The 26409-nt window shown below is 34.5% G+C and overlaps 1 protein-coding gene and 1 long non-coding RNA gene across 2 annotated transcripts in view; both read left to right on the forward strand.

The window, feature by feature from the left end:
• LOC123525624 (uncharacterized) overlaps window positions 1–22503 on the forward strand; it is a 135189-nt gene extending 112686 nt beyond the window's left edge. The window contains exon 17 of the mRNA XM_053539166.1: window positions 19645–22503. Within this exon, the coding sequence (XP_053395141.1) occupies window positions 19645–20545 (901 nt within the window). The 3' untranslated portion in view covers window positions 20546–22503. The remainder of the gene's footprint in view (window positions 1–19644) is intronic.
• Window positions 8316–17757, forward strand: LOC128555763 (uncharacterized). The gene is made up of 3 exons (XR_008370339.1): window positions 8316–8455; window positions 12886–12971; window positions 14141–17757. It is a non-coding gene; the product is annotated as an uncharacterized LOC128555763 (long non-coding RNA).
• Window positions 22504–26409: the final 3906 nt, after the last annotated feature.

Consider the following 26409-nt stretch of genomic DNA (forward strand, 5'->3'; position numbering starts at 1 on the left):
ATTGCGGAGCTAATAACGCACACTTGTCTGACATACTACATATAAATAAAAAGTGGCAAATTGTAATTACACATAAATGTACAATTGGCATGAAAACGTATCTTTATCTTTGTATCAGTAAAAACTTAGCCGGACAAAAGTTCAACGCGGCCGTACCAGTCGAACCACCCCTGGCTACGCCTTAGCAAAATGATGTACTTTTTGGCGGCAAGTTATTCTGCCTTTGCGACCAGTGCAGGCCAAGATGTGCGGGCTGATAATGGCCTTCATTGTTTGCTATTCGGTCAGTAAATTTTGAGTGAACACCCCTTCTAATAATAAATGACACTGCCCAAACTTTATGACAGACTAGTCCATTTTAGAAATTTAGCAGGGTAAAGGTTAAAACTATATTTAGAACACAGGAAAACCAGCATATTTAAAGAAAATGAAAGTACAATTTGTTATATGCCATTTTTTTTTAGATATCCATTGCGTGACTGACGTAATGAAATTACCGATAGTTATTGTTCTAATTGTCTGTAATTCCGAAACCTAAATGGCCTCAGCCACATTTGCTTAGTTGTTTTAAAGAGTTAGCTATTTCCAAAACTGAAATTCCGAACTGCATCATTCACGTATATTTGCTTTAGTGTTGTAAAACCTATGTCCGGGATAGCATAAAATAAATTTCAAAATAATTCAAAGACGTTTCTAACTACATTAAAATAACATACATTGTGGTTAAATGTCCGAATAAGTTCCAAACGATTTCAACTCTGAATATATGGCTGTCAGTTACTCTATTATTTTTAAGTTAATGACTTATTTGAGTTGTGCACAACTATTAACACAGCAGACAGCATTAACTATTGTATGGAGTCCTGATAATATACACTTATTGCATAACCTGCAGGTATACAGTCAAAAGTTTTGCCCGAGGTCTACACTGAAAGATCACAGTTTAGACTATTGACTGGAAAATCATTCAGTAAGTTTTATAATAAGACCATAGAAAACAAGAGGCCCAAGTGGGCATTAGTCGCTCAACTGAAGCAAAATTTGACCTAATTAGATCTTGCTTGTGACAAAGTATTACATTTAAAATAGAATTTTAAACAAGAGCTGTCCGTAAGACAGCGCGCTCCACTATTCGGCGATTTGACAGTAAAATGAATATATATCTCAATAAGAGACCTCTACTTTAAAAGGAAGATACACTAAGGGGCATAATTCTGTCAAGAACACAAATAAGATTTATTTGGATTGTTACCAGACATGCAGATGACGATGGTAAAGATATATTTTGAGTTTCAAGTCATTATCTTATAAAGTACCAAAGTTATGCCCACAAAACAAAATTTGTCAACAAATTAAAGTATGAAAGGGGCATAATTTGGTCAAAAATACAAATCAGAGTTATGGGGATTGTTACCACACATGCAGATGATGATGATAAAGATACATCTTAAGTTTCAAATCTTTATCTTATGTTGCAGTAAAGTTATATCCACAGAGCGAAAAGATTGCCAAAAATCTTTAAGTATGAAAGGGGCATAATTCTGTAAAAAATACAATCAGAGCTATGAGGAATGTAACTACACATGCAGATGATAATAATAAAGAATCATTTTTAATTTCATGCAACTAAAGATATGTCTATATACGAAGATTTTGAAAAAAAATAACATGAAAATAATTCCATGTATAACAACTTTTTGACCTTGACCTTGGGTATAATGGGACCAGCCCCTGCACAGTCTTTGTTTGTATGCTGGATAATGTTAATATGAAACTACAGTAAGATATAAGTAACAGTAACAAAGATATGACAGAAAATACAAAAGTTGCCGAAAACCTTTAACCTTAAAAGTAATCTAAGTGTAACACCTTGGTGACCTTGACTTTGGGTATAAGGGCGCAGCTGTTTGTATGCTGTGTGCTATGCTATATGTTATGTGAAGTAACAGTAAGATATAAGTAACAGTTACAAAGATATGACAGAAAAACAAAGGCTGTCGAAACATTTAACCTTAAAAATAACCGAAGTATAACACCTTGGTGACCTTGACCTTATGTATAATGGGCCCAACGCCTGCACATACTTTGCTTGTATGCTGGACAATGATTATGTGAAGTTACAGTAAGATATGTATGTAAGATATGCAATAGTTACAAAGATATGACAGAAAAACAAAGGTTGCCGAAAAACTTTTAACCTTAAAAATAACCTAAGTATAACACCTTGGTGACCTTGTCCTTATGTATACCGGCCCAGCCCCTGCACATATTTTGCTTGTATGCTGGACAATGTTTATGTGAAGTTACAGTAAGATAAAGCAATAGTAACAAAGATATGACAGAAAAACAAAGATTGTCGAAAAACTTTAGCCTTAAAAATAACCTAAATATAACACCTTGGTGACCTTGTCCTTATGTATAATGGTCCCTGCCCCTGCACATACTTTACTTTGCTTGTATGCAGGACAATGTTTATGTGAACTTACAGTAAGATATAAGCATGATAAGCAATAGTAACAAAGATATGATTATACCCTTTTCTAGTATGATGTCAGATGTGAGATACAGCACGATCCATTTGAATATATCTTTATTTTGCTGCCAGACCTTACAGTGCTCAGATGTGGAATGGCACACAATGGTAACAAAAAAAAAACAACAACAAAAATGCATCAAATATACATTTAACCTACTAAGCTGATAACAACCTTTTTAGTCAATACCAAAATGTTAATATTCAGTCAAAACAAATCTACTGTACTCATGACAATAAATGGTAGTTACAGAACTTACACTGAGTTATAGATTTTATCTATCAGTCTGTAATCAAGTAAGGCTTTAAAACAGAATTTTTCATTCCTTTTCACTGACAGACTTTTTTCTCTTTATTCAATTAGACTTTTCTTCAGATAAAATTACATATTTAAGTATACTTTAAACCTGAGCAAGAGCTAATGTTATAGATGAAATATTTACAAAAACAACCTGTAATGACAATTCTATGACAAATAGTCATCATTACTAGTACAGCAATTACTTTAAATACTGGTTATTAATACATGTCAAAGGGTTAGAAATAAGTGCAGTCAGACTGGGATTCAAACCCAGAGCCTCGGAATACCCTTCAGATGCTCTACCAACTGAGCTACCCGGCCGCCTACACACTTTCTCCCCGTTTTAATATTCAAGTCCTATACCGTGACATATTTCCCCACCATTTTGAAATTTGTCCTTGAATTTTTTTCAGTTATAGGTACTTAAGTATATATAAGCAATTACAGGCGTAGGAGACTAGCCAGTGTAATACCATCACCGTCCAAAGCTGGGCGCCAAATGTCAAAGGGTGAGAAAAATGTGCAGCCAGACCGGGACTCAAACCCGGGGGCCTCGTAATACTGTTCTGATGCTCTATTGACTGAGCTACACGGCCGTCTACATAATTTCTCCCTGTTTTAATATTCAAGTCCTATACCATGATATACAATACCGGAATTCGGTCTAGAGTAGAGATCCGGGCTAGTCCAATTTGATGTGATCCTAGGAAATATTGAGATACTTTTTCATAACCTTAGGACTGCCAGCACATATTTATGCAATCTCGCCAGGCATATATATGTTTTTGACAACAGAAAATGAGTCACTAGACCTTAAGCTATTTCCGGAAGGAAAGAAAATGAAAGTAGAAATGCTAAACTTGAAAACAAAAGCCATATTTGATTCGTAGATAGTCAGGGGTCACGCGCAGGGGTCACCCCGTCTGGACGCTCATGGACTTCTGTTGTTTTTTGGAGGTTTTTTTTGCTATAATAATTGGAGAGTCAATTTTCAGCACTTTCTAACAAACTGAAACTGAGACTACCTGAGCTTTAGTACAGCATGTCAGCTTTTCATCTACAAAAAGATACTTGAGCTCAAATAATAACAAATCCCAAATGGGTCCGTCACGAACCAAGGGTACACTGATAATTTTGGAACTTCATCAAATCGCTCAAAAGGTTGTTTTTGATGTTGTCTGAGAGTGTCAGTATATGCCTTGGATGTAAGATATAACCATATTTGAGAACTGCAGACCTAGACATTTCAGAAATATTTTCAAAATTAATTTTGTGTAATAAATGTTGATTCTATGGAAGCGTGAAAGGGTCATCAGACGCTAATATGTTTTATTACGTTAAGGCTGCGGGAAGGATATGGGCAATACCCCCATGATGTGTTTGTAAAATAAACTGCATTAGCATATCTGTATTAAACCACATACGCATGTTTAACAGTTTCAAATGCTTTAAATATGTCAAAATATAACTTATTCAACTAATAATAGCGAAATTCTTCTCCCTTTCTTTTCTGAGGTGAAGGTCATGATTGACTGGTTTACAACATGGTCATTCAATTTCATCAGCAGCTTGTTAAAATAAATGATGGAAAAGTACCGGTCAACATCAAAATGCTTCCGGTGAATTGAAAGAAAGGCAGAGAAATGAATTGTCGACTTATTTTGGGGGTATATTATAACCCTAAAGTACATCACTTGTATAGTTCTTTGAAAACATGTCCCCAAAGGCAAAATTCGCAGCGTTCGAAGTTGAAACTTCACAAATTTATGTGCTGGTGTAATCAAAAATAAACCCCCAGATGTGCGTTTAAAGGTGCTGATTTGACTGTGACTTTTTTCTAAACCAGGGCTCCAGATAATTTTTTTGGCCATGAGTATTTACTCAACATATTTTTTGTGAATGAGTAAAATGGTAAAATCTGAAATTGACTACAAGTAATTTTACTCTTGAAAATTTTTAAATGTGAAAAAACCAGAAATCAGTTTTATAACATATTTATTGGGTGTAACACCCATGCATTTGTTTGCAGTTTAGTTTCAATTCATCATTTAAGTTAATTTGCTTCTTTTTTTCCCTTGGCTTGTTTTGGCTTCACACTCGCTACCGAATAAAATAGAATATTCAATATACCTTTAGCTATGTTTTGGGGATCAGTTTTGTTGGTTTAAAGAATGCATAGAGTGTTTGTTCACTTTTTTATATATTCTTAGAAATAGACATTTTTGTTTATTCCGCACAGGAAATTGATATTTTAAATCGAGCTTTAAATCGTACCATCAATATTAATTCCCAACTATTTGATATATACAGACATTGAGTGTAAAAAATAGTTTAACCTAGGTTTATAGAGTACCATTCAATGTGTGTGTATGTTCAATGTGGGAGAATTAATGCTGACTGTGCTCATGTTACATAAAGCAACCGGACGATTCAGATTTTGTTTACGCCAATAAAAAGTCATTGCGTTCGTGTCTGTTATTTCATATAGATCTATGTTTTTATATGCTTAAAAATTATCAGACATGCGTATATGCATTATTTCAAAGTGTAATTTACGCTAATACACATCTTATCTTGAGCCCTGTAAACAATTTTACTTAGTAATACCGAAATACTGATTAAAAGATGTGTAGATATATGAATTTACAGGAGATATACTGATTTATATGTGATCTGTTAATTACCTACTGTGTGTGCTCTACTGGGTGAAGTTCTGTAAAACAGCTTTCCTTGACTGTTGACACTTTGGATATAATATCTACGCCCCTGTTAGCACTGGTATTACCATTAGGAGGCTTAGCATCATGAAAAATGGAATACATACATTGAAAAAGTAAAATGAGGTACAGTACCTACCGTAGAACTAGTAAAACCAACATGAATATTTCATATTTTCAACAACTGATGAAAACACCTTCGTTGACAGCAAATGGTGTAAAATTATTAAAGGGAAGTCACCACTGTTAGTCAGTTTGATTGTAATTACATTTGCGCGCTTGTATTAAAAATCTTTCAAATGCGCGAAATTATGAGAGATACAGTGAAGTATATATTACATTTGTGTTTATCATACAGTACATAGTGCTCAATAAAATCAAGCGTAACTATACTAACATTTCAACACTGATTGAAGGCGAATCCAAATTCTTGGCGATATAGAATCTCGATCAGTGTCGCCGCTTTAATATGCAGTGGAACTGCCGTCTTTTTATGATGTAGAAAACATCTACTAGATCCTGTCTACACTACCTTTCGGCAGGGTCACTCAAATTTTTTGAAAGACCCTGCTTTCGGGTATACTGTTTACAAAAAAATCTTTACGGAAATGATCAAAAAGTTAAATTTCAAATCAAAAATAAAATTTGAAAGAAATATCATCTTTCAAACTAGAACCGTAAGACGCGTGTGTGTTGACAGTTACCCTCGCCACCGGTTAAAAACCATATGGGCGAGCATAGCTACAATTAATTAACTACACTTTATATGCTACATGTAGAGTGTGTACCATAATTCACAGTCCAAAGTAAGTTAAAGTAACCGCCAGTGGGCTGTGAATAAGACGGGAACTTAATCCCATACATTTACATACATACATCTATTTGCTTAGATCCATATAACCCTCAGCTATCGCCTCGGGTTATATGTATCACAGTTAGGCTATATACCCACAGTATATCCCGTCAAAAACCTTTATAACTAATAATAAATCATAGTGAGACAAAGACATCTTTTCGTTTAGGGTAATGGTCAGTTTTTTGACACGCTGCTCAGTTCTACTTTCCTTTCTTTCCCTATACTCACCAAGCTTTTTGTGAAATACATTAGCTCTTTTGTTTTGGTTTCTTAGTATAAGTGTAACTAAAAAGTCTTGTTTGAAATCGGTACATAGTTCATTATTTGTATTGTTAATCGCCGAGAGTAAAGTATTTAACGTGTCAAAAATGTTTCGCATAACTAGATTGCCATTTCATCATTAAGCATGTGCCGATGTAAAATCAGTAAAATGTTTGAAATATTTGAAATATAACATTTATTCCAAACAGAAATGTACAAGTATTGAAATTTGCAAAGACTGATGCGCATGTGATATTATATAAATATCATAAGGCAGCGTGTGTGACATTGATATTGTCAACCCGAGGGCAGAATGTCACCCGAGGCGAAAGCCGAGTAGTGATATTCTGTTTCGAGGGTTGAGAATATCAAGTCACACACGCTGTCATATGATATTCATTTTATTATACCGAACAAAATTAAACACATAAAAAACCTTTTAGATACGATTTTGTTTAATTTAATTCAACAGTTTTATCTTTAGTGCTGTAATCGCCTGTGTACATATTGAATAGTGACGTCATTATTATATGACATTGTGTACAAGGGAGGCAAATATTTGGCTAAAAATTGAAGCATTTATATGCCATTATATGACATTCAAAATATTAGCGCGGTCACATGACCTGACAGTCACCTTCGCTTGGTCGCGTGTCAAAAGGTTGTTTCTGATAGTCAAAATATCTCTTTTCTTCGGGTAATGGGATTTTACCATTGTAGACAAAAGTGAGGTATAATAAGATAATTTCGCATTGGGTGGGAGACTGCAACGACCAAAGTTGAAGGCGCTTATTGTTATTGGTATAAAGCGGACGCGATTCACCAAAGTTGTTCCTGAAGGCGCTTATTGTTATTGGTATAAAGCGGACGCGATTCACCAAAGTTGTTCCTGAAGGCGCTTATTGTTATTGGTATAAAGCGGACGCGATTCACCAAAGTTGTTCCTGAAGGCGCTTATTGTTATTGGTATAAAGCGGACGCGATTCACCAAAGATTCATAGTATGGTCATTAAAACTTAAAGTATGTATTTTGATATTCTGTAAGTGTTAATAGGGAATCGATCTTACCGATTTTCGTCGCGAAGCGACGAAAATCGGGATCGAATCCCACTACGGTAACATACGAGGGTATCCAAACAACACATACTATCCAAATAAAAAAATATGGAGTTCCGGTTTAGACCATGGGCGTGCGACGACCCCGATGAAATTCGGGATATCACGGTCTTCGTTAATGTTAATAAGCGTCCGTCAGATCAGTAGGCGAAACGCAATATCCGCACAATAAGATGTCTGCGACCCAAAAGAATATTCAAAGTAAGCTGTTAATTTTGTTGCGTCAGAAGCTAATCAGCCGGTAACGTGACTACACTGATATAATTTGTGATACAAACATGCTTTATTCAATACTGAGTAGCATTTTTTAAACGGCGACATTTTGAACATTTTTATATTTAGAGTGAGAGTGGATACACGTTACACTGGCGCCGACATTTTGAAAATTTGAGGAAACAAAAATATTCTTCAACGAGTTCTTCAGCTCGGGGAATGAGAAAATAGATTCACCTTTGTGTCGCTTTTCAGATCGTATTTTAATTCCTTTCCGGTACTTTAGTTTCTTTGAACTTCTCTGTTACTAAGCCTGTATTGAATTTTTAAAATTAAGAAATCCGTGATTTTACTTGCAGGCATGTCTGATTAATGGAATTATTTTACTTTTATATAGAATATGGACGGCACTCCAGTACAGCATGTGCATGGTTGGACCTGTTGACATTTTTAGAAACGTGAGTAACTAACTTTCCATTGTATAATAATAATGTAAACAAACACCCCACCCATAAAAAGCATAGAAATTCCTTACTTTTTACATTTTTATTTATTCATCAATTTGAAATGGGCCTTTTAGATTATTGTTTCTTAAGGCTCACTGCATGTATACACAGTAATTAAGTTGAGCTTATGATTCTGTCGATAAGCTGTGCTCGGCCTAAATATAGGGAATCGGATCGGCTTCTACAAAGAGCTATAAAATACTGGTTGCCGACCCAGATTCGGACAATTTTACAACCTTTTCATCTGTCATATTTTAATTTTTAATTCAAGATTCATGAAATGATACCTGAATCAAGTTCAGTTCTTCGGTGTCGCTAAACACAAATTTGTTTGTATATAAAAATAAACTGAACACGTCACTGAGGCCCAAAAGAGGGTACGTAAATTTAACGTTTTCAGCGTGTTGCAGGACCCAGAAATCGGACAGTAGGAAAATACTAATTTTCATCACTTGTCTGGCAGAATCACGTTTAGGTCGGTTTTAATGATGAAAATACACTTTTAGTATTGTTTACCTTGTTTACTTTCAACTGTAGATGTTTGATGCTGTTGAGAGTTTAAAAATCCAGCTGGCTTACATACGGCACAAAAATTCAGGTAAAACAATTTGGTGTAAACGCATTTAACTCGTGGTATTAATGGGAAAACACTGACATTAGTTTTATCACACGCAATTTTCTCGTCTGCATTTAGCAGATTGTAGATGAGTTCCCCTTGAATAATGTTGGAACCTCAAAACATATATGCGCATGCGCACTGAAAGCACATGCAGCTCCCCCCAGCAAGAGTTGTCACATTTCTTGAAAAAAATTAAATATTCCATTTTTGAAAGTTTAACTTACTGATTTGCAATTATTGCAGATGATGTTGCACATAATGCAAACGTCTATGTACTTGTCAAGAAATGATCAAAAATTACGCCAAAATAAGCGTTTACGCGACTGTTCGATTTTCTGGGTCGTCCGAAATTCTGGGTCGCCAACCAGTAAACAGATCGGCAACTTGAAAGGCATATAGAGCAAATCTCGCCAACATCCTGTGACAACAGAATGAGATCTCGTTGTAAGCATCTGTTGATCATGATTGATCAAGTCAGCAAACGCTTTGAAATAAGGTTACTTTCGGATAGAGGTGCGCGGTATTACCGGTATACCGGTAACCGTGGTACCATCTCCCCGTGGTACGATACCGCGGTACCATCGGGGAATACCGGTATTTTATCAACATTATCCCTACTTCTGTTTATTTTTAATTTACATTGTCTATGTAGCCTTCCGTAACAACAATTGACACCATGCATGATTTTCCGATTTATATCTCTGGAATTCCCATGCTACTATTATTAGTTTCCAAAAATAACCACCCAATGGTGCAATTGAACATGTATGATTGACCCCAATCAAAACCTTCGAAAACCTCCAGATTATTCCGTATAGATGGATGACGTCATGGGCGCACTTGTTTTTAGTTTGAGTCTGGTAAATTCGGCGAATCCCGACTTCTTGTTTAAATGATGATAGTTTAAAGTATCCCAATATGTATTTGCACGTATTAAAAAAGAAATAAATAGTATGGAAAATGTTGAGTCGAAATTTATTTTTTGTTTGAAAACGATCTGATGAAGCCTTCATAAACGTTACTGGTTTATCAAACGGGTGCACGAATCGAACTTCAAACAAGCGCGACCTATATACATGTGACCCAGTGCTTCCCTAGAGACAATATGGCGTCTTCCGACGAATACACGCTAGTAAAAAATACTAAGGGTCATTAATCTAACTAGTCATTAGTCAAGTTAATATTCCAGTGTATTTTTTTTCTTTAATTCTAGTCAAGTAACTAGTCTTCGTTGTTGCTCATAATAAATTAAGTATTTCTGAGAGTTTTTCAATATTTTTATGACCACTACCATAGCTGTAAGTCTTACGATAAATATGGTGGTATACCATGGTATATACCGCGGTAATTAGGAAAAAACCGTGGTATACCGTGGTATTTTTTTCAAGGCGGTACCCAGCCCTACTTTCGGATCATTTGTTTATCATGATAATGGTGCATTTTTAATGTTATTAGTATTTACAGTACTACTACACGAGGAAGGAATGAATTTATGATTGAAAGTCTGAGAAATCAGCAGTTTTCGTTTGAAAACGGACACAGACTCGTTTATTACGTGCCGGGCGTACCACCAGTTTTATACTTCAGTAAGCGTCTGTTGATTTGATTATGATTGATCAAGTTGGCAAACGCTTTGAAATAAGATAACACGCTAACACGAGGTGACGCGGGATTATCCCAAGTTGCCATTCTGTGTATTTTATAGTTCTTTGGCTTATAGAAAAAAATATAGATTTTAAACAGGCTGGTAACATTGCCTGATCGGGCTTTCAACATAAAAACTAACATTTTTTTTAAAAATAGTAAAGATATTTCTTTCAAACTTGGTTCATCTGTTCATATGACACAAATTAAAATAAAAATAACTTGGTTGCCTTCAGTTTTGGTAGAATTATTTCCCCTTTTCAGATTTTTATGACGTATAATTTTTGAAGTCCAAAAAAATTATGTGTTAATGCATTACATTGTGCTATTGGCGTTTGTTTCGTATATTCCACACTCATTTGACACCGTGCAAATTGTCAGCAGTCGGGATAGCGTTGATAAGCGCAACTTGGCGCAGACATGCAATTCGGCTCGATCTTTCTTTGGAATATATGTAATTATTTTTTGTAATACTGTTTACATGTCGTACTGATACAACCACATTTTAAAATAAATTTGTATTGATGCGTCCACATTTTAAAATAAAGTCATATCTGATCCCTAACAAGTTCGTAATTACAAAAATACAGTCCTTATCTGGAGTTCTGAAGCATGCTCGATTAGTTGGTCAGAATTATGAAGGAATTGAATTCAAACTGTTCCATAAATGCAACAGTTTAAGAGTTAGTCAGAACCATAATCATGCAGAAGATGTAATTACTTTCACAAATCACAGGGCTCAAATTTTGGACTCGCTAAATGCAAGTCAATTTCATGGAATGCAAGTTAAGATAAAAATTTCACACAATTTATTTTGCAAATACAAATAATAGTCAAAATAGTTGCGGTTTTTGTTAATGTTTGTAGATTCGCTTTCATTTGAGGATAACAGAAAACACAACATCTTTTTTGGTTAGCCATTTTTTGTTGAATGGATTACTGATTATAAAGAAATGTAGAGGTCTATCTTATAATTAAATCTAGAACGCAGGCTATCTTACTAATTCGTACATGTATACAGTTGAATCGCTATTTATAATATTAGGTACGAAAATTTGCCTTGCCGTAGTTTCAGCCAGTAGTTAAGTTACGCCATCAATGATGCGTTCCGAATTACTTTGAAGGTCATTTTGAGTTATAACGCACAAAATTATACGCCAAGGAAAACTGTGCAAGCAATATTGATGTTCTAGCATGATTTTTTAGGATATTCTAACATTCTTAATTGAAAGTCTAAATTTGCAAGTAGATTTCAGATTAAGCAACAAGAAAAAAAAGCTACATGCTAAAATTTGCAGTACGTTGGTCAAAAAAGTTAAATTTGAGCTCTGCAAATGCAAACTGAAGCCGCTCACATTACTTTTTGGTCCGATGCATTCAGTTCCTGTTCTCCTAGGAATCCCCAGTCGAGCATGTCCCAAATAATATGATGAAGTATTTTGAGGGTATGAGCTAGACCAGTTGTTTTATGGTTCAAAATTCAGCTTTAAGTTCAGGCATGTGAAATTGGTGTCAGGCTTGGAAAATTTTCTATCTGGTTGCCAGCATGGGTTAGTTGAAATCTGAATTGTGTATACTGCACACATACTCAAATACGTTTAAAGTTATACGTTTATGAATCATGACCGTCAGATACCAATAAACAATTGTAGCATTTTGTCGGCTCCTGTGTTCATACTAAACTGAGGAAGGCAGAACAGATTCTTCTAGCTGCTTTACCAGTCTGTTTTTGCCTTTTAATGATACTGATCAAAGTGAAGGTCATTGACCACCAAGTCAAAAAGGTACCTGGGTTAAAGTAATGTTTGGCTGTTCTGGCTGGTCGTCGTGTAAACAAACCTACTCATACAGTGACTTTTCTTTTTTCAAAACTGAAATTTTTAACCGCATTTACTTCGTTTCATTATACATTTTGACAAAATTTGCTACTGTTTTATTTTCATTAAAAAAAGTTTTATTTAACAAATTTCTCCCGCCATGCCAGTGATATAATTGGGGTCATCTTATTGGCATGAAAATTGAAAAACTGCGAAAAGGATGTTAGCTCTAAGACCTTTGAAATTTCAAAACAGCTGGTTGTCCATGTTTTCTTAATTTGCTCACTTTTCACTATTTTCAGGCATCTTGGTCTATTATACAGAGTATTGTTGTACTGCTCCAAAGTGCTTGTTGACAGACTGAAACCACTTGCTTGCGGCTCATAAGGTATTTCTATCTTTCTGTTTCTTTATTATATAGTTGCAGCTGTGGGAAGCAGTTTCAATCATTCAAAAAGCATGATATACTGTATACAAATTAGTATTTGTGTGAACAGATTTTTGCGATTGAGTCAGTGCATAGAATCAAATACCAAGGAACATTAGGCGTAAAAAAAAATTGTCTGTTTCCTGTATCCTGACCTACCATAAATTTTTGGCCCGACCCTAAATGGACGGTCCGTCCGCCTTTGTCTTTGAGAACATTTTTTTCAGCTTTTTGACCAAAAGTTGCAATTCTGCACTTTTTATGCTTTAAACATGGACAGTGATGTTATAAATCAACTTACTGATGCTCTAGAGGCATAACCCCCCTATTTGTATTCATTTTTTGACACAAAAATAATTTCCAAAAAGTCTCCCTAAAAATAATTTTAAAAAATCCAAAGAAAAAGTTTTTCCGACCTACCTACGCTAATTTTTTTTAGCATGTTACCGGAAACAAAATTTTTTTAAGACCTTAGTAAAGACTCCATTTCATTTTCTTGATGATAAAGCATTTCTGGACAAAACCATAAAATTTAATACATGTATGCAAATTTAAACAATTATTAGCTCGATCACCTGTTACAGTGTGACTGACAACATGAGTTGATGTCCGTCATGTGCCAACAATTTGTAAAAAATCTTATTCAGAACCACTGGGCAGATTTACACCAAACTTCACAGAATGATCATGGGGTGGTCCTCTTTCAAAATTACCCAAAGAATTTAATTCCATATACAACTCACCGAAAAGAAAAACTTTGAAAATGATTTCTTGTCCTTATATGACAGAGGCCTATATTCGGCCACTTCCCAATCCAAAAATATTGCATTTTTGCCCAACATCCCAAAATGCAAGGTAATATTTCCCAAAAATCACATCAACAAATGGTTTAATTTTATTTACATTTTAGTGTTACTGGAGGAAGCGGTTCTCGGATATTGATTTTTTAGCTCACCTGTCACAAAGTGACAAGGTGAGCTTTTGTGATAGCGCGGCATCCGTCGTCCGTCCGTGCGTCGGTAAACTTTTGCTTGTGACCACTCTGTATGTCACATTTTTCATGGGATCTTTATGAAAGTTGGTTGGGGTCTCTTTTTATCAATTTACAATATTTGATTTCTGTTTTACAGGTTCACTTCTTGAGAGCAGGCAGCTACAAAATGGAAGGTCAACAAATCCGGTATACTTGAAAAGCAAGAAAGAAACATCAGAAAATATAAAAAGACAGAAGAACAAGGGAACTTTAATAAAAAAAAACTTTTAAGGATAGGAATTCAGGATTTATTTAGAAACTAAATTTATTTTGAGAACAGCAGTGTTTGACTAAGCTCTGTTACTTTAAGAGATAATGTATTATCACATTGGTTTTGTTATTGTCGAGCCCGCTTGCGGAAGCGAAGACATAGTTGTCCAAATGTCTATTCGGTGTATGTGCGTGCGTCCGTCCGCCCGGATTTGTTTGTCCGGACCATAATTTGGACATGCATGGAGCAATCTTGTTTATATATGGTATGAATGTTAACCTTAGTGAGACGGAGTGTCATGCGCAAGCCCCAGGTTCCTATCTCAAAGGTCAAGATCACACTTACAGGTCAAAGGTCAAATTCAAAAATGACTTTGTCCAGAGCATTTCTTCTTCATGCATAGAGGGATTTTGATGTAACTTGGCACAATTGTTCACCATCATGAGATGGAGTGTCATGCGCAAGAACCAGGTCCCTAGGTCTAAGGTCAAGGTCACACTTAGAGGTCAAAGGATACAAGAATGACAACTTTGTCTGGAGCATTTCTTCTTCATGCATGGAGGGACTTTGATGTAACTTGGCACAAATGTTCACCACCATGAGATGGAGTGTCATGCGGAAGAACCAGGTCCCTAGGTCTAAGGTCAAGATCACACTTAGAGGTCAAAAGTCAGATACAAGAAATACTTTGTCTGGAGCATTTCTTTTTGATGCATAGAGGGATTTTGATGTAACTTGGCACAATTGTTCATCATCATGCGACAGAGTGTCATGCATAAGATTATAGAATTACTTCCCTTTGTTGTTACTATAAAAAGCTTACATTTGTAACTTTTTTATTACTGGTCGTAGGGAAAAATCAAGACCACTTTTCTGTAGTACAACATGCATGTTACATCAAATTTTCAGGTGTATTTTGACCTATCTCTGCTGGTGCGGATTTTTGTGTGGACTTAGAATTTTTTTTATATTTTTTTTTTAATTTTTTTTTTTTAATTTTACGTTCCTTTGTTGTTACTGTAAATAACTTACATTGTAACTTTTTGCAATCTCTTTTATTTGGCATAAATGTTTGCCTCAATGAGACAAGGAGTGTCATGCACAACTCCCAGTCCTTTTGACAGCTGGCGGGCTTGACATATTGCCCATGGGCATCTAGTTCTCATATTTTTCATGAGATTTTAAAGAGAATGTTCTGTTATACCCCCATGTAGTAAGCTTGTCTGTCTTTCAGTCAGTAGGTTTTCATGGCTTCCAGATGATAACTCATGAAAAGCTTGACCGATTTAAATATTTTTTGGTACATAGTTACAGGTCAAGGGTCAGTAGGTCAAAGGTCAAGATAACTTGCAAACGCTTTGGCCTGGGATCATAGCTTTTGTAACACAGGTGTTACATGATAAAATACAGGTTGTTTGAATTTGAGGTCAATAGATCAAAGGTCAAGGTCACAGTGACCTTGAACAGTTGAACCGTTTCCGAATGATAACTTGAGACCTTGAGCCTAGGATGATAAAGTTTGGTACACAGGTGTCACATCATGAAATACAGGTCAAGTTTTACTTTGAGGTCAGTGGGTCAAGGTCACAATAAGGCAAAACAGTGAAATGTTTTTCAGATTATAACTTGAGAATGCTTGATCATGGATCATGAAAATTGTTAGGGAGATTGATTATGACCAGCAGGTGGCCCCTAATGATGTTGAGGTCAGTAGGTCACAGGTCAAGGTCACACTGACCCAGTTCTTTAAAATGATGCACGGAGGGGCACCTGGGGTCTTCCTCCACCATTGAAACTGAAAAGTCGCCATATGACCTATCCTGTGTCGGTGTGATGTTAAGTTCAACAAAATAAATAACGGTTCTTTAAAACAGGTTTTGGACAATAACTTCAGGATGCTTGGGATGAGAAACACAAAATTTAGTACAAGGTTGGTCTTGACCAGCAGATTACCTGTATTGATTTAGAGTTCCAAAGGTCAGGATGACCCGGAACATTTAAACCTTTTCCATACAACAACTTGAGAACACTTGGGCGGAGGATCATGAAACTATAGAGATTGAATTTGAGGTCATTAGGTCATAGCTCAAGAAAATGCTGCTTTGATATTGGCTTAGTTCTGTGATAAGGCCATATTGTAGGGGTATAATTCGTCACTCCTGTGACAACTCTAGTGTTTAGCTCACCTGAGCACAAAGTGCTCAAGGTGAGCTTTTGTGATCGCCCTGTGTCCGTCCGTCATCAACTATTTGATTGTTAACACTCTAGAGGTCACAATTTTGACCTAATCTTTATGAAACTTGGTCAGAATGTTACCCTCAATAAAATCTTGGACACATTTGATGTTGGGTTATCTTGGATCAAAAACTAGGTCACCAAGTCAAATCAAAGGAAAAGCTTGTTAACACCGTAGAGGTCACATTTAAGGCTATATCTTCATGAAACTTGGTCAGAATGTTAATCTTGATGATCTCAAGGTCCAGTCTGAATCTGGGTTATGTAGGGTCAAAAACTAGGTCAAATCAAAGGAAAAGCTAGTTTACACTCTAGAAGCCAAATTTATGACCATATCTTAATGAAACTTGGTCAAAATGTTAATCTTAATGATCCATAGATCAGATTCAAATCTGGGTCAAGTGGGGTCAAAAACTAGGTCATCAGGTTAAATCAAGGGAAAAGCTTGTTAACACTCTAGAGGTCACAATTTTGGCCCAATCTTAATGAAACTTGGTCAAAATGTTACCCTCAATTAAATATTGGACAAGTTTGATATTAGGTCGTCTAGGGTAAAAAACTAGGTCATCAGGTCAAATCAAAGGAAAAGCTTGTTAACACTGTAGTGGCCACATTTATGACCATATCTTAATGAAACTTTGTCAGAATTTTAATCTTTATGATCTATAGGCCAAGTTAAATCTAGTTCAGGTGGGATTAAAAATTAGGTCACTAGGTCAAATCAAAGGAACAGCTTGTTAACACTCCAGAGGCCACATTTATGACTGCATCTTCATGAAACTTCATCAGAATGTTAATCTTGATGATCTTTCAGTCAAGTTTGAACCTGGGTCATGTGGGGTCAGAAACTAGGTCACCAAGTCAAATCAAAGGAAAAGCTAGTTAACTCTTTAGAGGCTACATTTATGATCATATCTTAATGTAACTTGGTCAGAATGTTGATCTTGATGATCTTTATGTCAATATGTCAGGTGAGCGATACAGGGCCATCATGGCCCCTCTTGTTTATTTGTTCTTGTTGTAAGAGAAATTGTACATTTTAGAAGACAGATTACAGCAAGTCACATTTTCTTTATTTTGACAATACTTATTTCAAAGCCTGACAAAAGCATCCAGTACTGTTATTAAAAGTTGTTATTCACAGTTCAGCTATATTTCATGTATGAATAAAACAAGTTATGTGATCTGTGATCATTATAAATGTGTATACAGATAAAACTTAAACATGTGAACAGTTTATTCAATAAATAAAGTGTAATGCAAGTCTTTGTGATGTGTATATAAAAACAAAATTAGGATTTGTTTTACGAGTAATTTCAGAATTACAATTAACACAAATAGAAAAAACCAAGCCTGCACAAGAAGGCTAATATGTCTCCCTAGACTGAGCTCTTAACCTGCCGTGGTGCAAATAGATTGTTAATGTGTGTCTGTCTGTTAAGTCTTGTTAACGGTGAGTTGCAATCTAGTAACTTTTCAGTTTGTATGATTTTTTAGGTCACCTGAGCACAGCGTGAGCTGTTGTGATCACCTTAAGTCTGTCATTGTGCTTCCCAACAATTTGCCTGTTATTAAACACCCTAGTAGACAGTTTTTTTTAAATGTTAAAGGGATGAGTTGAAGTCTGGTCGATTCCCGATTGAGGCAGTGCCTTATTTCATATTAGTTCTTTAATTCTTATTATTATAGAACTACTCCATTTAACTCATTTTGTTGATTTCATGAAGTCATTGTTTAGACCTAGGCGGGTGGGGACGTCATAAACCTATTTTATTACATATTTGACTTCATGAGAGTGAAAAAACCATTACATAGTTTTGGTACTATATTAGTGTAATAAAACTTCGAAATTGATGTCATTCTGAGAATAGGTCGGATTAACTTTGTCTATAATAGGTTAAGAAAGAAAGGTTTTCACGTTTCAGTATGAACATAAGAGACCTTGGTCGAATTGACTTTGTCTATAATAAAAAGAAGGATAAAATAACCTGTGATAAAATATTAATACTGTTATGTCATTCCACATTGAAGTTATTAAACTCGTTTAACAAATTGTTTAAAGTGCTTGGCAGAGCCTCACATTTTATTATATTATTCAACTTGTTCAATAAATTCAATATGAAAATACAATCAGGTAATATTTCTATTTATTATATACCTATATAAATTCTATTAAAAATGTGCTTGTATTTCACAATTAAATATGAACAGACAGACAAAAATTCCGTATTGTACCTTTTGAATTCCGTATTGTACCTTCCGTATTGTATGCTGCCGGACTATTTTCATTAATATGCATTACCCGACATATTTCTATAAAAAGCGCACATAAAAACTTCACTATGTTCCATTTAATATCGATAAACATTGAAGATTTCGTTCAAGAACAAAACAAGAATCAAAATTGTAAAGGTATATAATAAAAGGGTCATTATAACAGTAGCTAGATCTGGGACTTTGTATTCGGCTCTCGTGGATTTTGCAAGGTCGGATCACACTCGGCGCTTGCGCGCCTCGTGAGATCCGATCTGGCAAAATCCACTCGAGCCAAATACTGCATCCCAGATCAAGCTACTGTTATAATAACCCCATTATATGTTTTTGGTATAATAAATGTTCACCCGCGAGATTTCGCCTCGGTCTAGAGTCATATATCACCCTCTGAGGACTGGAAAATTTAATATAATATCTTAAGATATTTATAATAATCAACATATGTGAAGTTTTTAATTTCCGTTAAAAATGTATAGAATGTTTACGCTATCTAAACTAGAAATATATCATCCATCACGATTTCAAGAACCAGTACATGTACATAGAAAAGAAGACATACATTTATATGAAATAAAAATGATAACATCAATGTGTGTAGTTTATTATTAAATGTATCACTTATTGACTTTAACTAAACAGTATTATATAACTGGAGCAAATATACTCTTCAATACTAATACGTTTTGATATATGAAATAACAGTTACACATCTGTACATGTATAAAGAGTTTTCAGATATTTTCTAATATTTATTATTCGTATTTAAAACAAATTTCATTATTAATGTGTATATGTATACTAATATGTGAAGGACTATTGTTTATATTAGACAAATGAGTATATAGTATTTTACATTACCTTATTGTTTATAATACTTCCAGATCCTGTGTTGGATTAAAGCAAGTCGTATCAGAAAGGTCTTACGGGAAACAGAATCAAACGCTTGCCGTTAAACGTATGATAGGAAACTATAATGTACAGATAAAGAATCGTTTGATTAACAGAGACGACAATGATGAAGATGACTGTGGTATACGCTGTATCCATATGCTTCCTGATGGTAACGTTCTCCTTCTTGATAGTTATAACAGGAAGCTGAAGAAACTGGACAGTTCGTACAATGTTGTCAGTCACTGTGATTTTCCCGTTCCCTATGATTTTACTGACGTGTGTTACATAGGTGACGATAGAGCTGTTGTCTGTAGTATGAATGGTACAATTCAGTATGTGAATGTATCCGGTAAGATGAAGCTTGAGCATAATGTACAGCTTGACCACAAATGTTTCGGTCCGATTTGTCATGGTGATACACTCTATGTCAAAGGTGATGACGAAATATATACCTATACCATAAACTGTCAGGAGAAACATCTTCTTTACAAAATAAAAGTAACATACCTATTTTCCTCCCGTATTGCTATAAGTGATGACGGTGAACGAATTTATATTACATATGGTCATGCACAACTTATAACAATAGATAACAAAGGAAACCATCTGTTTACTTTGGAGACTGACACAGGGCATCCAATACGAGATGTATGTGTTGTTGGGGACGGTACTGTACTTGTATTAGACACTGAAGAAAGAGTACATCAGGTTGATTATAGCGGTAAACAAATTCTTGGAACATTTGTTGTTGACCGGTCATATGATAGAGTTATAAAACGCAGGTTGTGCTTTGATAGACAACGATGTAGTCTAATCTTAATAAGCAAGAGAAAAAACTGTATATCTGTCTTTAAGCTACAGCATCGCAATAGTGATACAGATATGAATTAACGTACTGGATGCAAGAAAATGCTAAAAAGTATACATTAGTTTAAACTACATCTAATACATTCATTGTGTTAAGAGTGAAGAATATACATGAGTTGAATACGGAATCCTGTTCGTGCCACTTAAATTCTCGCCTCGCCAACACGCGACAACGCTATAATTATCGCATTCTCGCCTTGTCCGAAAACATTTATACATGCGCGATTTAACAATCCTCGCGAGAATTATCATCTTAATTTTCGCATGTCTTTCTTAAACCTCGCATCGTGAAATTGAAATCCAGTATACATAGTTGCCAATTTGTAATGTAAAACCTCGCATTGTCGCCCGGTAATAAGGATTATTTCTTACTACAGCACCGTTTGTGAAATTTTCTGCTACACCGTTAACAAAGGGAAACTAAGGAATCCGGTTAGAGTCCCATTGAATGCCGACGAAATATTGTTAAAAAAAACCAGAATGAAAACAATTTTCTACACGCCGTCGGGAAAATTTGCTAAACTTTGCAATTTTTGCTTAAAATATTAGCCGTAAAATAAGTGCTTATGAAATATTTATTTTACGTAAATAACTGCAAGTAAAACTTTTTGTAGAAAATGACACTATTTGAAAGTCTGTATTAAAATAGAAATATCTGTTCGTCCGTCTGTACGTAATTTAGGATAAAAGCTGTATTTCCGTACGGAATTATCCGTGTTTTTCAATAACTTCAACTAATTCTAGAATGTCCAAACAAAAGATATTTTTATGAAATAACTTCTATAAATAAAATGTAAATATTGTCTAAACGCCTTTTCGGCGGCGTTGCGCCGATAGTGTATATACATTAACATTTTAATTATTTATGATGCATTTTAGGGTGATTTTATGTATTATTTAATTTATTTAGATAAATATTGGAGACTAATTTTGAAAAGAATGCGTTAAACATGATTATTTATCTTTACTTTTTACCGAATTGCGCTAAAGATATCATGAATGTGATGTAAAAATTACGGGTTCTAAAATGTATGTTTTCTAATTTGAAGATCATTCAAATGATTCAAATGTTGAATACTGAAATTTAAACTTTTACCATCTTTGAATATATATGAAATCATTTTAAAAAGTCAACCCTTTTATTGAAAGTACGTGCTTCTTTTATTGATGACACTGTTATTTACTTGTTTTATTACTATATATATCATTAAATATTTTATTGTTCATCTTTGATCTTTCTATACAAATGTGTACATGTACTTTATAAGTTTTTTTTTTCTATATAATAGAATCTTATGAATTTTAAAGAAAAAATGTGTCTATGTGATTAATACAGTCTTATGACTCTAGGTATGGAATGATAATTTATACTTAAGAAATATATACCTTTTTTCGTTTTCATTTAAATATCTCTTTATCACATATGATTATACATTGTGCTATTCCTATAATCATTGAAATGAAAGATATTCGATCATATTCTTTCGATGATAATTTATTTGCACAGTATAAATAAAATTTGTATCTTGTATCTTGTATCCATATAACATAAGTTTAGCACAGGCTCCGTATTTTCGTGCACTCTTAGACTTTTTTTATAACTTATTTTAAACAGTTCTTAGGTTGAAAACTTTCATCTTGAAAATCTTAAACATAAACGGGCTAAGAATCTTAAAAAGTATCTTAGAAAAAAAAAGAAACTTTAAGGAGGCTCGTCTTGAAATTTAAGATAAAGACTCGATTTCTAAGATATTTTTTCCGTATTATTTTTTTTTCTATCTTAGAAAAGATCTTAAATAACATCTGTCTCAGACATAATATTATATATTCTTTACGAAAATATGGACCAAGATAATTATAACATTTCATAAAGAATGAAAATTAAAGATTTTTTTATATAAATTATACATAATATCTAAAGGCACGAACCATACTCGTATTTATCATTTATATCTATGAATGTTTGTTGCTTGTGATTAAAACGAAAATAAAATAAATAAAATTTGAAAATGATTTAGTTGTTCTTTAATTGTTCCTATCTTCATTATATTGAAACAGTCATGAATTATGAAGGAAATATTCATGAAACATCCACTCATGAAGAATATAAGGTATGGTTCTAGATTAAATACAAAAGAGAATTCCGACTCTTGATTTAAGTTTGTTATGTGATGGTCTCTTTTACTGAAATTATGATGCATACGTGGCTGTAGTGAAACCTTTTACTGAAAATTGTTTCATTTGGTCAAGGATCTTTACAGACCAAATTATCAGAATTTTCTAAACTATATTTGGCAGCACCTTTCAATTTACAGCAGATTTTGGCAATAACCACCAAATAACATAAGATTTCCACTTTCCAGTCACTTACCCCTCCCCCCTTTAATATACTGATTAATAAATGTAATAAAAGTGAAAGCCCACATGATTGGTGATGATCAAAATACAGGATGTTTATTTAAGACCAATTAAATGTTACATAATGTCTTGACTAGATGGTGCCGTATCCTACTGAGCGTGCAATATCCGGTCTCTAAGCTAATTTGCATAAAACGCAAGTAAATCCAGGTAAAAATAAGTCCGTTTTCACAATAGAATATAAATGATAATAATAATAATGATAATAATAATAAATATGCATGCATAAAAAACACAAATAATTATTTTTATGAGATTGATATTATCAGATTCAATGCAGAAAACACCAACAAACAATACCGGCAATGGGACCAAAGGCAGAAAATAACGGCCAACACATCCGGCAATGGGACCCGGGCGTAAAACAACGAACAGCACTACCGACGATCGGACCTAAGGGGGATAACTCGAAGTAGAAAATGTCGGCAATGGCCCTCGTGTCAACCATTTTATTCCAATTTGTTGGCTTTCGATCCGTAATCATGCATCTTAATGCTAAATTAAATAGTTTGTTACATGGAAGAGTAAACCTCTGAAAATAAGCTGTTTAAGACTGTTTAAAACTTTGCTACAAATTTTCACTTTTATCATATGAGCCATGCCATGAGAAAACCAACACAGCGCAGTCTGGTCAGGATCCATGCTGTTCGCTAAGGGTTTCTTTAATAATAATAGTCTTTGAAAGCGAACTGCATGGATCCTGACCAGACTGCACGGATGCGCAGGCTGGTCTTGATCCATGCTGGTCGCAAAGCCACTATGTTGGTTTTCCTACGGCGCGGCTCATATTTCCATAAAAAGTTTACCTTTAAAAAAAATAATATCATGATCATGCAACATGAAAGTTACGTTTACATGTAGTTCACAATATGATTTAATTCATTAGCGTTCCTTTAACAATATGATACGTGCTTGGTTTTCATTTAGAACTAACGTATGTCAACTTATGATTTTAGAGAGGGAAACGTTTAAAAAAGAATGAATATTTCGGTAAATCAATGCATATTCAAAGTTTTAAAATCGTTCAAACTTTCAATAATCTATATGCACACAAGAAAATTACCTCATATTTATATAAAATTAACAGTATATATCTAAAAACTGCTTATTTATATGTGCTTCTGTTTTTCCTAATATCTTCCCTATTTAAATTTTAATGTACGAATAAAGCTGAAACATTAAAATTTCAATTTATATCTTAATGATAAACCTTCTGTTCACAATATGCTTTTAAACATTGTCAAGAAATCGTTACTAGTATGATTAATATTTTGGGTTTCAATGTATATATGAAAGTATCAGTTTTATTTATGCAGTATGAATAATTCAATGTTCAAAGGTCATTTTGGAATAAATGATTTTTTTTTATTAATGATGCTAAAATGACACATTTTTCATCGGCAGAATATCTTTTAGAGATACTTTGTGAGCTTGTCTTTTTATGTTGTATTTCAATTTTTATGATTCCGTTATTTAAATATATAAGGTTCTATATTCAATGACCCATTATCATACAACATTTTAATATAATAAAGCCTTTATCCTTCCTTTCTTTGAGATTCAAGTTCATATTCTGCATTTTTCAACTTTGTTTTTCTCTAAATACTAAAGACTGCACAAGTGTGTAACAACCGCAAATGCATATAGATAGAAAGTTCCATATCTATGTTCATTTGTTTTAATTATAATCATGTATCTTTTTTTTATAACAGCGAGTGATAATAACAAGTATTTCAAAATTCTCTATCTGGAAAAGGACTTTACACATTTAGATTATTTTTCGAATGTCGTTTTACAAGATCATTAATAATAATTGATAAAGTGCTATTTAGGCAGCTGACTAAAATTATTCAACAAACAATAGAAAAATGACTTTTTAACAACGCCCAAATCACCCTTTTAGTAGTTGAACTTCAGTACTTGACAAATAGGCGATCTTGCACAAAGCACCTGATATCTGACAGCCAATTAAAGAATAACTCGCTCGATCGACAGCCAATAAAAAAAATCAATAATTTTGAAACCCCACCTTCTTCATAGTTAAAGGCCTAGATTCACTACTATATAAGTGTCCCCCCCCCCCCCCCCCCCCCCCCCCAAATCCAATAGCCCAGGATGCACAGGCAGGTTTGGACTCTCTATGGGGGATGGGCTAAAAACTGGGGATTTAAAATTTCAGAAACATAAACAGTAGCTATTCTTTTTGGAAATAAAATACAGCACACATTGAACGTTAATTTAGGCGGCACACCAATAAAATTTGTTAAAGTTGCTCGATTTTTAGGAGTACTATTGGATAAAAAAACTCACATTCGAGCAACATATATTAGATTTGGTCAAACGGTGCCAGAAGGACTTAAATGTTATGCGAATGTTAAAAGGCACAGATTTCAGGACAGATAAAAATAGCCTTTTACTACTATATAAGTCCCTTATACGTTCAAAAATAGATTATGGTGCTCAAATCTATTCTGGTGCTAGTAATACTCTACTCAAAAAGCTTGATAGAGTCCAAAACAATGACCAGAATTAAGGCCTCTAAGACTAATAACCCTGTACACACTTTATTAGGTACAGGTTACTTTGTCAAATCAAAGTACAAAAATTACAGTCTTCCATTTGGGGCTCATTCCCAGGAATTGGCTGAGAATTGTGGCCTAAGAGATGTAAAGGTTGCTGAACACAGACCCTCCGTGGTTCCGCCATGGAATCTCAAATTGCCAGATGTTGATATTTCATTAACAGAAAAAGTGAACAAATCTGATTTGCCGCAATTCGCAAATACAGAAACAAAAATCTATTTCGAAAAATATTTAGATCATGTACATAATATATATACAGATGGATCAAAATGTCCGAATTCAGGCAAGGTAGCTTCTGCTGTTGTAGTACCATCAATGAATTTCGAACAAATCGACAGGTTAACTAATAATACATCCATCTATACAGCAGAACTCCTTGCCATTAAAAATGCTATGTGCTGGATTTTGGCCAACAAACCAAGCAAAGTGGCCATTTTTTCGGATTCACTATCATCACTGACCTCACTGAAATCAAATAATAGTCAGTCGAGGCCAGAACTGTTGTCAGAAATAATTAATTTATATAATGAGGGCCTGAACGCAGGCCTAGAGGTCACCATAGTATGGTGTCCAGCACATATAGGTATATCTGGCAATGAGAGAGCTGACTTGGCGGCCAAGGCGGGACTGATGTTTGACAGCATAACTAAACATATTGACCTCTCACCCACTGAAGTATACTCCAGGATTCGAACCTATATTCTGGCCAAATGGCAAGCAACTGTTTCTATAGGTGAACCGAAAAATAAACACATTAAGACTTCAGTGGGGCTCAGCCGTCCAATGATCTATTCACAAGATAAGAGGGTGTTGGAGTTACGGCTCCTGAGTTGTCAAAAACAGCTGTTATAAATGTGATCTGATACGAATATGGTCCTACAATGCTAC

The sequence above is a fragment of the Mercenaria mercenaria genome, chromosome 3 (genome assembly GCF_021730395.1).
Source record: "Mercenaria mercenaria strain notata chromosome 3, MADL_Memer_1, whole genome shotgun sequence".
Taxonomy (NCBI): Eukaryota; Metazoa; Mollusca; class Bivalvia; order Venerida; family Veneridae; genus Mercenaria; species Mercenaria mercenaria.